The following is a 14,842-nucleotide window of genomic DNA, read 5'->3' on the forward strand; positions in this document are numbered from 1 at the left end:
TCTTTATCCATTCATCTGTCAATGGACACTTAGGTTGCTTCCATGTCCTGGCTATTGTAAATAGAGCTGCAATGAACATTGTGGTACATGACTCTTTTTGAATTATGGTTTTCTCAGGGTGTCTGCCCAGTAGTGGGATTGCTGGGTCATATGGTAGTTCTAATTTTAGTTTTTTAAGGAACCTCCATACTGTTCTCCATAGTGGCTGTATCAATTTACATTCCTAGTGTATTCCTTTTAGCTTTGTTTTATGTTTTGTTTTTTGTTTGTCTCTTGGAAAAGAAGATACAAATTATTTACTCATAGAATTTTACAGCTAAAAGGAACCTTAGAAATCATATTAACTAACTTTTCCTTTTACAGTAAGGGAATTGCATTATATTTATAAAGGTAATATATATTATCTAAACTGTTCCTTTTCCCTCTTTGTTGTAGATCACAGCTTTCTGGGATTTGAATGGCAGAAACGGTGGTGTGCTCTCAGTAAAACAGTGTTCTATTATTATGGAAGTGATAAAGGTAGTATTGGCGTTCAGTTATATCAGCTTCTATTGCATGAGGGTTTTGGGGGGGCATTTTACTCCACCCCCCTACCTTTTGGGTGCAGAGTAAGCTGAAGACAAATGGAGAAAGAAAAACTAAAAATTTTAATATTATAGCCTAAGGGTAATTAATAATTCTGTTATTTGACAAATGCTCCAAATTCCAGAATGCCCTAAAAGTTAACACAATTGTGTTTTATTGAATTAGGAAAGAGAAAAATAACTTTCATCCATGTGGCCTTTTACCTCAGGAATTATTGATATTTATCATCCAGGCTGTAGTTGTAGAATTTCTTTAGGGTTGTGGGAGTTTTAAAGGGAGGAAAAGATGTTTCTTCCTTCAAATATTTTAAAAGAAAAATTTAGATAAAATGAAACATGTGCAACACCTTTCTCAGCTTCCTTTATGGATTTAAGTAACAGCAAACATCTATCAAGATTACTGTTCTAAGCACCTTAGCTGTCTAAGCACTTTAGCTATATTAACTTGGTTAACTACAGCTTTGTGAGGTAGGTACCGTCATTAGTCCCACTTATTTTACTGTTTGGAAAACTGAGGACAGGGAGGTCAAGTAACTTGTTCAAGGTCACAGAGCTGTTAATGGCAGTTTGGGGATTTGAACCAAGGCATAATGGTTAGAGTCCATGCTCTTAACCACTATTATCACTATATTAATTTAGAAACAATGATACATTTTGTAACTTCACTTGCTAATTAATAACTTACTCATAGTTCCCATAATTTTAAGTTCATTATTTGAACAAATAAAGCCGTAAAATACTGAAATTTAAAGAATATAAGCTTTCTTAGTTTTGCTTTTATCTAGGAAAAGCAGGTCAGAAGTTGAATCTTACAAAGTAAGGGTTGTATATAAATAGCTGACATTCATTTCCAGAAAGGGCACTTAAGGAGAAAAAAAGATGTAAAAGTCCAATATCACTGAATATAAACTTTCCCATGAAATTGTTTCTTATCAGTGTTGTTTGGAAGTTTATATTTCATTTGACATTATTTGCAGTTTTTAGGGTTTTTTTCCTTATTATAAAATCGGGCAGATATGATTATTGTATTTCAGATAAATTTTAAATGCATGCATGATGCTAGAAGTTGGTCTCACCTTTTGATTAATGGGATTATCAAGTTGAGAATTAACTTAGTGGCTAGTTTGCATTCTGTCACTAATTTACAATATGTTCCTAAGTAGAAATGGAGTCAGTGAAGTGTAAACTATAAACAGCTTTCAACAGGTAGCCTTCTTTCTTCTGCTAAGGCTTAAGTAGGTGATTTTATCAGAAAATTTAGAGTCCAAGTTCAATTATGATTATCATAGGTCATAAACATGTGTTACTATTATAGAAATAAAATTTTGTACGGTATTGTGAATTGAGATCAAGATTTTGCTTTTTCATAAAGAAATGTCTTCTATTTCATAAGACCAGGGGAGGGAGGTTTAAAATCCTTGTGACTTTGGTTCAGTTAGTCTTCTCATTTCTAATTTCTTTAAAAATCAATGAATACTAATGTCTGTTTCCTTCACTCCTAGTCCTAACTGGTATATACCAACAGTTAGGTCAAAGATTAGCAAGAGTATTCCCCAAATCTAGGGAATGTTTATATTTATTTCAAAGGCTAATAAATAAATTCTAGTTATTTGGGGGAGATACTAGTTAAATTCCCATTTCTGTTCTTACTTGATGAGGCCTTGTGGTAATAACATTCTTTGTAATTTGTATTTTAAGTACTTTGTGATCCGTTTAGCCACTCTACCACCGCGGCTTTTAAAAAATTACTATTCTTGCATTCCCTTTTTACATGGATCTTTGAGAATCTGGTTTATATTTCCTTAAATTCTTCCCCCTCTGTCACTATGAAGCCTCATGTTTCCATTGAGATTTCAGATCTGTTTTTAGTGGTTCTTTGGAATTCTTGGCCAGTTCTGCTTTTAGGGACTTGGGGGAAAAAAAATCTATATTTAGACAGTTTTTAACTGCTTGTTTGGCATGATTTTAATTTCCTTCCTTTGTGTCCTTTTCTTTCCAAGAAAATGTACATGTCCCATGAAATTTTTATTTTCTTTTGGGAAATCAGATAGCTGATTTGTACAACATTGTTTACTGTATATGTGAACCACTTTACCTAAACTTTGGAAAGAGCTATTTAGATATATGAGAACTATAATCCTCCAACTAAGTAGGATTTAGATAAATGGATTGTAGAGGCACAGAGGAGTTGATACCACTTACTAGGTTAAACTGTACTTTGTTACTGTTTGACAGATACATAGTTCACATTTTCTAACTTACGGTACGTGCCAAAAAACATTTTGACCCATCAAGATAATAATGGCTTAGAAAGAGTAGTTCCAGCCTGTAGGGTAAATAATACTCTTACCTTTGTACCCCTAAATATGATCTGTATTTATTATTCATGGCCATTTGGGGACTTTAAGTTTTATACACACACACACACACACACACACACACACACACACACACACACACATATATCTTAACATAACATACTTTATCACTTTCTGAAATCACATCCTTCCTTTCATCTCTTTCCTCTTCATGTGAATCTCATTGTCATGAATCTCATTTATCAAACTTCTTGGGTCCTAGATGCTCAGACTGCCATCAAGGTAGTCCTTCACTCACTGATTTATTCATTTTTTAATTTGGTAAGCATTTATTGGGTACTTGATAGATCCTGGGCATGGAGGATCCAAAGATAATCCTGCCATACAGGTACTCACAGTTGGAGTTGTGTGGGTATCAGTAAAAGAAGAGAGGAAGTCATGGGATCACTCGGGGCTGGGCGGGTAATTTCAATGCAGTACAATAAGTGATTTAAATAAAATATCTTTGGATCACAAAGCGGGGGGTGGCTAATTTCCTGGGGGGTTAAGGAATACTTCCTAGTGAAGAGGACCCTTCATTGGGCCTTAAAGAATGAGAAGTTTGTTGGATGAAAAAGGGTAAAATGGGCATTCCAGGCAGCAGAGCGGCAAAGATTCTGAGTTTCGAAAGGCCTTGGATGAGATCAGAATTGGAATCAAGGCAGAGGATACAGTGAATGAGGGGAGGGTGTATAAAAGGCTAAAAAAGGGGTTAGGATCAGATTGACAAGAGCCTTATGAGAATAAGGTCCTTGCTAACTATTTTATCTTGAATATGGCTTTTAAGCATAGGGCTCTATGACCAGAATTGGTTTTTAGGAAGTAATTGTGATAATATTGTGGGGCATGGATTGGAATGGATAGAAACTGGGTCAGCAGGATCATTTAGGGGGACACTGAACTAATCTACGCAAGAGAGGTTATCACAGGAAGCTGAGAGGCACATGGAGGATTTAGTGCAGGCCCCTCCGGCTCCAAAGCCATGTTCTTTCCACAACTTGGTAGTTAGCAGCCCTTCCAACACACCTGTAAATGATGGCCCATTTAGGAACCTGTTTCAAACTGATGTTTTCAGGGTTTTGTTTTTTGTTTTTCTGTTTAACCTCCATATGATCTTGAATCAACATTATGAAACTTATCTCCTCCCACTTTTAAGGAGGGAGTAGTTAGTTTGTAGTATCTCTTTCCTTCCCACTTAAGGGGTTTTGCTGCCCCTACCCCCAGTCCCCAATTAAAGAAAATTCTAGTGCCATCTAGTATGTGGCAGCTGCAAGTAGCCTTGGTCCTACCAAGAGTCATTCTAAATGTATATCAAAAGTTATTTATTATATCACATGGTTGTAACTTTTTCATTGTAGTATCTTTTCAATGTATAATAAAAGTCAGTAGAAAATTGGGCTTAATACAGATAATTTAAACTAACAAAACTTTTACGTTGGCGGGGAAGTAAAATTTTTCATTGAAATTGACCTCTCTGCTCTCTCACTTCCCTCATTATTTCACCACTGATAGGAAAAATAGGACATAGCTGTTCAGTGTGGATGACAATTATAAAGTGTTTTGATGTTGAAATAGCATCATAGTTCTCTTTTAATATTTAAAATTATTGTTAAAGTGACAGTGTTTGTATAATTGGAAGTTCTGTTGTTTTATAACAACAACTTTAGTAACAGCCATAAAAGCTTACCTTTTTTCCTGGTTCATTTGATAGAGGCAAATTCCTGGGTCAGGGCATCAGCATTTTATAATTATATCATGAATATATACAAAATATGTAAATTAAATCTGATATTAAAAAAAGTCATACTATAATTTTGTGTGTGTAAAGAAGGATAATATCTGTTATTCCTTAAGAAATAGAAACAATTTTGACATGATAGAAATGAAATAATTCTGATATGCAAATACTAACTTTAAACTCTATCAAAATAAATGTTAAATAAAAAACCTTTATTACCCTGTAGCAGTATAGAGAAGTTAAAATGTACATCTGATACTTAGAAGGACTTCATCAACATGAGGAAATATTCATGTACAAACTAAGTCCTATTTAAAGGTCTCATGACGATGAGTCCTGTTGGTTTGCAATAAACCAGGAAACAGTTTGATTTAAAATATATCTATACATCTGTATATAGATTGAAGAGATATTTGTGTGTGTGTATACATAGATAGATTGAAAGTAATATATTTTCAATAGATCTGCACTGCTGTAAATACATAGATATATAGATGTTACTGTATCTATCTGTGTGTAATAGATACAGCAACATCTGTAGCAGTGAATATTCTTTGAAAAATCTATGTGCCGGGTATTATTAATGCTATGTGGTATCATACAGTGGCTCAGAGGAGTGGGCACAGAGGACCCATGAAACAGTATGATATGCAGGAGCCGGCTCACTGGGGCAGTAGGTGAGTGAGGGCTGGTGAGACTGGAAGAGGTGGAGCCAAGCTGCTAAATTCCCTGGTCAGGAGTTTGGCCTTTTTTGTCTAAGGGACAGTTAATGTTTCTAAGCATTGCAGGTAAGTAGATGGCATGACGAACTTTGGATGTTGGAAAGATCACGTTGACAGCTGTCAGAAGAAGGTAAGACTGGAGGCAAGATGTGTTTTGAAGCTGAGAGTGGCTGGGAATCCAGAGAGTTGTTTAGCATCTTAAGTGCATGAAGGAGCCGCAGGTTATGTTTTTAGCCATTCTCATGTTGCATGACATTGCATGGGTAGCAGCAGTGTCATTAATTCTGTAATTATCGTAGGAGGCCCTAAGAGGATAACATGTATAGGATATTAAGATATTCTCTATATAATGTTTGTCTTTTTTTAAAAAAATTTATTTATTTATTTTTGGCTGCATTGGATCTTTGTTGCTGCGCGCAGGTTTCTCTAGTTGCGATGAGTGGGGGCTGCTCTTAGTTGTGGTGCGCGGGATTCTCATTGCGGTGGCTTCTCTTGTTGTGCAGCATGGGCTCTAGGCACGCAGGGCTCAGTAGTTGTGGCTCGCGGGCTCTAGAGTGCAGGCTCAGTAGTTGTGGCGCGCACAGGCTTAGTTGCTCCGTGGCATGTGGGATCTTCCTGGACCAGGGCTCAAACCTGTGTCCCCTGCATTGGGAGGCGGATTCTTAACCACTATGCCACCAGGGAAGCCCCTGTATAATGTTTATCTTAACAATACCTGTATGTATAGTCTAATAGACCATATCATAATTATTATCTGAATTTCAGTTGTGGAGGAAAACAGTAGGTATAGCCAAGAAAAACTAGAAACATGGTTTCAAATTCCGATCTACAAGAAATTTAATTTCTTGTAATTTATTTATTCGCCATTCACAGCTACCTCATACTACGCTGTTTTTTAAATCAAGTTTATTCCTATGGTTGAAAGTGTGTGGCGGTATACAAAAACCACTTGGTTCTTATGCTTGCAGTGTATTTGTTTTTTGGCCGCTGTGTTTTGCAGGATCTTAGTTCCCTGACCAGGGATTGAACCCAGGCTTTTGACAGTGAAAGTGTGGAGTCCTAACCACTGGACCAGCAGGGAATTCCCACTTGCAGTGTACTTTTATTTTAAAGAAAAAAAAAGATTTTATAAATACCTAAAATTTCCTGCCACCAGACCGGTTGAGCGAAACTTTTAATTCTAACTAAAGTGCTTCCCTTTGGACCCATACATATTGCCTATGTTTGTTATTCAGAGCCTTTTGGGGCCCTTAAGTAATAAATATATATGGCATACAGTATTTTTCACTTAAAATAGTAATAATTTGATATTTCCTCATGGTATAACTTGGAACACTGGAAGTATATTTCAAGTGACTGAATTAGCATTGGCAGCTGTATTTCTGTGAGCTATATAAACAAGAAAAATGTTCATGTGTCTTTAACTGAGGGCCTAGAACAACTTACTAATCAGTTGGATAACGTTTAGTTGGAGGTTTAGTATTAACGGGCATGTTTCCTTCTTTCTAACTAGTGAGCATTAATACTTATGGAAATAGCATGAGTTATTCACTAAGAGGGAAAGGCCTTTTTAAATATAAGAAGCAGATATTATCAAAAATTTCTGAACACATTTCATATCTTTCTGTTTGCTAGCCATTTGGACCAAATTAGCATTATTGGTATAAACAACAGAAACCAACTTTGTTTATGCAGGAAAGGAAATTATTGGGAGAATATCAACTCTCAGACAGAGTTGATGGGAAGGCTAAATAACCAGGCTTGGAAAAGCAGTCAAGGACTAAGGGAGGTGAGGTGGCTGGAACTTCAGCCCAATCCACACCTCCAGGGACAGTCTGACTGGGACACACTGGTGGCCCTGCCAAGCCAGGACTCGTGATGTTGCCTTTGTGCACTGCCACCAATCAGTGAATGCCACTGCTAACAGAAGTGGATTCTGAGCTCTCCCCTGATTCTTTTGTTATTCAGTTCAGATTTAGGTCCCAGGCTGGAGCATCTCCTTGACTGATCTGGAACAGGGAAAATCTAAACCTCCTTCCAGCTTCTGTGGTGGGAAGTTGTCTCTGCCCCCTGATGATCTCAGGACTAAAATAAGAAAGATACTTAGATGCTGGGGATCCTCAAATGACAAATGCTCACAACTCATAGGGATGCTAAATGATTTAGAATTATTTAGTTGCTATATTTATACTATATTTTAAATGATAAGAGAGTGGTTGGTGTTTTAAGCATATTTTCTGAGAGCCAGCAAAAAAGAGAAAAAGCAAGCATATTTGCAATGAAACTAGGACTGACTGGGTTTTGGAAGATGGCAGTGGGGTGAAGGGAGAGAATGTGGTGTCAGTTGAAGAAAAGGGAGAAATTAAGAATGATGCTCAGTTTTCTGGTTTGGGGGCTTCAATTAATGGAGGTACTGCTTATTGAGAAGGAGGACATGACAAGAAAGATCACAAGTAGAGTGGGAGTGGGGATAAGATGATCTCCATTGTGGGCAAGTTATATTCATTGTGTCTATAGGACATTCAAGAGATGAAACATGTATACTGAGCAGGTGAAGATTTGGATATTCAGTTCTGAAGCTGGACTGAAAATAGAGAATTATGAGTCACAAGCATATTGATAGGAACTTAATCCCTGGGATTGGATGGGGTTGCCCAGTGAAAACTGTAAAGCAGGAAAAGAACAGGATTTAGAACATAATCCATCATGGCTGTTTAAGAGATAGGCAAAGGTACCGGAGCCCATAAAGCAAGCTGAGAAAGTTGAGCCCAAGTTGCAGGAGGAAATGCAAGCTATAACGCTTATCATCTCTACTGAGACTTCATAAATTACATGTTCTAAAACAGTGGTTTTTCAAACATTAGTGTGTATCAGAATCACCTGGGGTGTTTGCTAAAAACTTAGTTTCGTGGACTCACCCTCGGGGAATCCTATACAGCAAGTTCAGAGTGGTAGCCATTTCTATGTTTTTAACAGGCAACCAAGATGATTCTAACATAGGTGATTCTTGAAATACACTTTGAGAAACACCTTTCTAGGAGACAATGTGAAATGGTTGAAAAAGCAAGGTTGTAGAATCAGACTTACGTTAGGGTCCTGGCTTTGACTACTTTGGTTGTGTGGCTGTAAGCAAGTTGTTTAAGTTTTTTTTTCCCCCGTCAGTACTGGGGATATAATAAATACCTTCTTTGTCTTAGAATTATTACAAGGTATATATGAGATTGCTGTATTAAATTTCTGGCATATAGAAGGAGTTCAGCAAATAAGATCTGTCTTTTTGGGCTTCCCTGGTGGCGCAGTGGTTAAGAATCCACCTGCCAATGCAGGGCACACGGGTTTGAGCCCTGGTCCAGGAAGATCCCACGTGCTGCGGAGCAACTAAGTCGGTACGCCACAACTACTGAAGCCCATGCACCTAGAGCCGGTGCTCTGCATTTTTAAAAAAAGAAAAAAAAACACATCTGTCTTTTGGCACTTAAAACCCCCAGAACACAGCTGTAAACCTAAAGCCAGTGGAAAAAAGTAGGAGGAAATAGCATCATTAACCTGATACATTTTGTTTTGTAAGAGATCAGAGCCAACTGCTTTTTACCTCGAACCTACTGAATTAGAATTGTGTAAAATTAAGTTACTGATTTAATAGATTTCATTATCTAGTTTCTCCTGGCAGCCTTCAGTGCTGTAGACATTAAATTCGAACAGCATTGATATAGGCAAGGTTAAAGTGTGAAATAGAAGCTAAGGAAAAATTAATAGAGGGACAAACACCTCAAAAATCCTGAGGGTATCAGCGTGTTGTAATATACTATAAAAACTAATACTCAAATTAATACTACTCGATCATCAAGAAAAAGTTAAATTATGTTTAACAGAATTGTTTGAAAAGTCAGGGAAGTATATATTTCAGAATGATTTCAGTTATAAAAACCAACATTTTAGAGAGTTTTGGCACTTAAAAGAAATAAACGTCTGCAATTTGAGAAGTTCACTTAGATAAAATATTTTATTAGTCTACTAGAGTTCTGGATAAATGAACTTATATGACCTTACTTCCCATTTGATTGGCATGTAACTATTTTTAAGTCAACAAGTGTCTTTGAAACTACCGCAGAAAGCACTGTCGAACTAGCCTATATGTAAATTGCTATAGGTTGCCATGTGATGCTAAGGTTTTCTCTTTCTTCTGTTCCTTGAAGAGAAGCTAATGTAAATGGAGAAGAGCGGAGTCTTAGCATACCCATGTCTGCCCATTTTGTGTCGTGAACTTCCTACCTCATGTTGGCTAATTGGAAATATGGCTACTTTATGGTTATGGATTTGCAAAAGCTACTGAGAGTTATGAATTTTTCTTTCCTCCAACTGGTCCTTGAAAATCCTGTTTTTTTCTTGAGAAGTTTAAGGAAATCTCTCAAAAGTATCCTGTATGGCTTTGATATTTGCTTCCAACTACTTTCATTTTTTATCGTGAAAATTAAATCCTTTTGCAGTGTAGTGAATCACTGAATAATATTCCTGGAGCACTTATATCTGTACTGGGTGTGTGGGAAGGTGTGTGGGGTGTCTGTTTCAGTGGCAAAGGGGAAAAGGTCTGGTACAGTGTTACTAGCTTTTGTCTCACCATACCTATAATGCTCCGTTGTTTGTTTTAAGTGCTCAGGGTAAATTTGTTGAATGAGTGAATGAATGACTTAGTTTTCTTTGAGAATTTTAGAAGAACCAACAGTGCTTAACCATTATTATTTTAATACCTTTTCCCCAGTATTACTTTGCTAGTTAGGTATTTTGCAAAATATGTTCTATGAGTACCAGTTCTATAAAATATTCTGTGAAAAAAGAGTTCCATTGACAAATAATTTGGGGAAATGCTGCATACTAAATCTTTCTCATAGAAATTTGATGAAATATATTAAGGGCCTCAAGAAGGCTGGACTAACAAAACTTGTTTAACTTTGTTTAATTCAACATTTCCCAAACTTATTTGATCATAGAAACCTGTTAATATCCCATAAACACACTTCGGGAAATGCTGCTCTGATTTTTATAGTTTTCATCTCATAGAGTTTATTGCAGACGTTTTCTACAAAGCAAACTTCAAATTTTGAATTTGAATTGTTTTTTCAGTCATCCAAAGAGATGTAAATTATGACTAAATATGATTAGAATGTCCAGATTTAAGTCAGGAATTACTAACTCAGATTTTTTTGCCTTTGATGTTTTGAACCAGATATGATCTTGATGACCTTTTAAAAATGCCTGCTACTTCAGGCATTAAATTAGTGTATTTAAGAAAAGGAGATACATATTTTACGGGCACACTAAGCTGAGAGAGCCCTGCATCCCGTGATGTGGAAGCATTTCTATATTTCCCCTGAGCTCAGTAAAAGAGACAGTTGTCCTTACTCATGAATTTAATATTGTGTGTCTAGGAAGTAAACCTATAGCAGTGCCTCTTTTCTTTCAAAATTGTATAACTGGATAAAGTAGGAAAGGCGACTAATTTTATTTTTAGTTTCAGTATTAAATTCTTTGTTTTATTCCTACTTTATTGTTTTTAAGGTAATATCTGACTAAAACTGAAGTCATCTTTTTTTTTTGACTTTTCATCATATGGGATTCAAATGTGCTTTACTAGTTTAACTGTTCACTGACTGGTTAAGAAACCTACTTTTGTTTTGTTTTGGTAAGAAATGCTTCTGTACTTGCTTTACCACTCCTCTCCATTCAAATACTTTGTTTTCTCCTCACATCTTTTTATAATTAGCAGTTTTGTTTTGCTTTGCTTTTTAAATTTAGAGTTTGATTTGTACCAATTTAGGAGATTTTTAAAAAAGAAATGTTGTGTTTTAGGGGCTTTTGTGGGGTGGGGAGGTTGGAGGGTGGTGTTGAGAGGAGATAGTAGTAAATAAAAGCCCAGCAAGCTTTCAACTAGACGGGTTTTCCCACTGGCTTACCAAATCTGAAAGAGCTGTGGGTTTGTCTAGCAAGTTCTAAGTTCCAATTCTTGGATTTTCCCTACGTGAAATTGTCATATTTCCATACTTCCTTCTGAGTAAGACCATTATCTGCAGACCTCTTCTTTTTTTTTTTTTTTTTTTTTGCGGTACTTGGGCCTCTCACTGTTGTGGCCTCTCCCGTTGCGGAGCACAGGCTCCGGACGCATAGGCTCAGCGGCCATGGCTCACGGGTCCAGCCGCTCCGCGGCATGTGGGATCTTACCGGACCAGGACACGAACCCGTGTCCCCTGCGTCGGCAGGCGGACTCTCAACCACTGCGCTACCAGGGAAGCCCAGACGTCTTCTTTTGGTTCCCTTAGATGTCCTTTTTAAAACCAGCCATTCCAAATAACTCTGTAATTTTAGAATTAAAAGTAATACCTAGAAATGTTACTTAAATATTATACTGTGAAAGCAATATGACCAAAAAATATTCTATCCAAAAATTTATCAAAAAAAATCTAAATAAGAGCTAATCAACTGGATATTTATATTCACTATAGTAAATGAATTTCTAACTTTCGTTTTATCTTCAACAGACAAACAACAGAAGGGTGAATTTGCAATAGAAGGCTACAATGTCAGAATGAATAACAATCTTAGAAAGGATGGAAAGAAAGATTGCTGTTTTGAAATCTCTGCTCCCGATAAGCGTATCTATCAGGTTGGAGTTTTTATGTTGCCTTGAAATTAAGTTGATAAAACGTCCTGATTTCATTTTTAAAGACATTAACATTTTGTTCAAACAACTCTTTCTGACATGTTAATAATAATAAAAAATACTGGGTTTTATACATTAAACATTTGTATAAGGGGAAATCAAGTTTTTAAAAAATTCCAGATTAGTTCAAGTGATATCTTCTTGAGAGAACAGGAGATATGTAATTTATCAATTACTTCACATGTTGCGTTTTATGTCTATTTTAATGGAACTGTGTGATTTCTTAAAAGGATTACATGGCAGAAAGAATAAAATTATCAAAAGTAAAATATCAGAATGTTCATGCATATTGTATTGCTTAGGCTTGTGGGAGAAAAGGAAGGCAAAGGCATGCATCAGCTCTGCAATTCAAGAGCTATCAGCCAGCATCAATATGGAATGCATGTTTAATAAGTTTCAAATATCTGAGATTGCAGTTGAAAGCCAGTTAATTAAGTTGTCAGGTAGTGTGTTGGAGTCGGACAAGAACATTTTTAAGAAAGCTGTACCCAGAAGTCTAAAGAAATTCATGGGTGTCTTCTAATTGTCAAGGGCAAATTTTGTTCATCAGTTCTGTCTTTGACATTGATGAAGAGAAGCAGCTTTTTTTCCTGCACAGCTGCCAGCTGCTGATCACAGTTTCAAATCCATCATCCTCTGCTTCAATTACGTAAATTTGTCAAAATTAACTGTACATTATAAGAAGCATCCTTGCAAGGAAAGTAGTACTAGACATGAAGAGAATTACTAATGGTCTTAAAGAAATGGAAAGAATGCAACATATACCTTTCATTATGGTGGTGATTTTTATTGCTATCATTTGTTTTTTATTAGTTCACAGCAGCTTCTCCCAAAGACGCTGAAGAATGGGTACAGCAGCTGAAATTTGTATTACAAGGTAAGAGCAATCAGTTGAACAAGTTATTACAGTCTTTAAGTAATGAATAACTGAATAAGTTGGAGTTTCATACAAAGAAACTTATTGACTTCTGTGAGAAATGACTAAAAGAACATGACTGGTGTTAATACATACCATTTGCATCAGATTAATAAAAGCATCTTTTCTGCAAGTACCATTTGGCAACTTTGAAATTCACATATTTACGCCACAACCAATTTTTTTAATGTTTAAGTTAAGGATATAGCATATAACAGTATTGCGACTTTGTAGGGCTGCATTAATTTAGGTAATAGGGTTTTGAAAACCTCTTTTGCATTCTTTAAAATTCTGCTTCCTGAAACATGTTTTGTAGATATAGGGTCTGATGTTATTCCTGAGGATGATGATGAAAGAGGAGACTTATATGATGATGTTGATCATCCTCTACCAATCAGCAGTTCACCAGCAAGCAGCCAGCCAATTGATGATGAAATTTATGAAGAACTTCCAGGTATTTATTTATGGTGATTCATTTAAGGATTTTAGGGATTTTTTTTAAAATGTCATATATCATCAAGAGAAGAAAATGGTGAGCTATTAAAAACAAGGACAAAGAAAATCTTCAAAACTCTGTTTTACAAAAAGGGCTCTGCTTGAGGTATTTCAAGTGAGTGGATATACTTTTATGAAAAGTGAATGGAATGTTAAAATGAAGCAGATACAGTCCTAATCTCATGGGACTTTTGGCTCATTAGCATTGTTTATGCTACATAATTTTTTAATTAAAAAATTGACTTGCCTTACAGTTTTTTCCAGCAATTCACACATCATTTTTTATTTATACATCTTGGAACTTCCATTAACCAGAAGTTCTATGCACACCCCATATGTCAACAACTTCTGCCTCATATATTCCTCCTTGCTGTAGTGTATTGCATTGTCTTGGAGGAATATTGTTGAACTATAAACAAAGGCCTTTTGAGGCTTGAAGTTTTTGTACTTGATATTTTATCATTCTACATTTTCAGGCATGGTTTAGTGTTTATATGCCTCAGTATCTGTTATGTAAAATAAATTTAATTGTCTATTAGCTCTTTGGCTTGTAGTTTTGAGGGTCAACCTAAAACAGAAAGAACATTTAGAGAATTATTATGTTACTACTACTCTAGGTTGAAATGAGCCTTTTTCTGGTTATTAAAAAAATCAGCCATTAGAGAAGGAAAAGGGATTATAAGTAATATGTGTGATATTTAACTGACATCTCATGTAGAAAGGCTATTTTTCTTTGAATAGAACAATTTAACAACAGTATAAACCTTTAAAAATGATTTAACAATACCTAAAATGTTCAAAATTAACATACAAATGTGATGTTCAGTGTAGTAAGCAGAGCATAATAACTAGTACATGGACTTTAGAGTCAAAAAGTTTAAATTCTGACTATACCATTTACTAGCTCAGTGACCTTAAATAAAAGTCAATTTTTTCATCTATAAAATAATGATAATTTCATGAGGGGGGTGGTGGTAAATGACATCATGGATCTACAGCCCTCAGCACAGTGCTTGAGTCATAGCACACCCACAATAAATTGTCACATCATCATTATTATTTTTATTATTATATCTGGCAAATTCTGCACATGCTTATATGGAGTTATAATAATGGTTTTCTGACCAAGTAAGAATTAATGATTGTAATGGGATTATAAATCCAAGATATTACAAAAATTACTCAAAATATGCATCTACATATTGTCTTTTCTTTTTTAACATCTTTATTGGAGTATAATTGTTTTACAATGTTGTGTTAGTTTCTGCTATATAACAAAGTGAATCAGCTATACATATACATATATCCCCATATC

At 35.7% G+C, this 14,842-nt stretch overlaps 1 protein-coding gene across 4 annotated transcripts in view; it reads left to right on the forward strand.

Moving 5' to 3' along the window:
- SKAP2 (src kinase associated phosphoprotein 2) overlaps positions 1 to 14,842 on the forward strand; it is a 160,795-nt gene that overhangs the window by 89,513 nt on the left and 56,440 nt on the right. For all 4 annotated transcript variants that reach the window (XM_007108957.3, XM_007108958.4, XM_007108959.4 and 1 more), the window contains exons 6-9: positions 436 to 519; positions 11,935 to 12,059; positions 12,930 to 12,993; positions 13,349 to 13,486. In XM_007108957.3, the coding sequence (XP_007109019.1) occupies positions 436 to 519; positions 11,935 to 12,059; positions 12,930 to 12,993; positions 13,349 to 13,486 (411 nt within the window). The remainder of the gene's footprint in view (positions 1 to 435; positions 520 to 11,934; positions 12,060 to 12,929; positions 12,994 to 13,348; positions 13,487 to 14,842) is intronic.

Source organism: Physeter macrocephalus, chromosome 5, assembly GCF_002837175.3.
Source record: "Physeter macrocephalus isolate SW-GA chromosome 5, ASM283717v5, whole genome shotgun sequence".
Lineage (NCBI taxonomy): Eukaryota > Metazoa > Chordata > Mammalia > Artiodactyla > Physeteridae > Physeter > Physeter macrocephalus.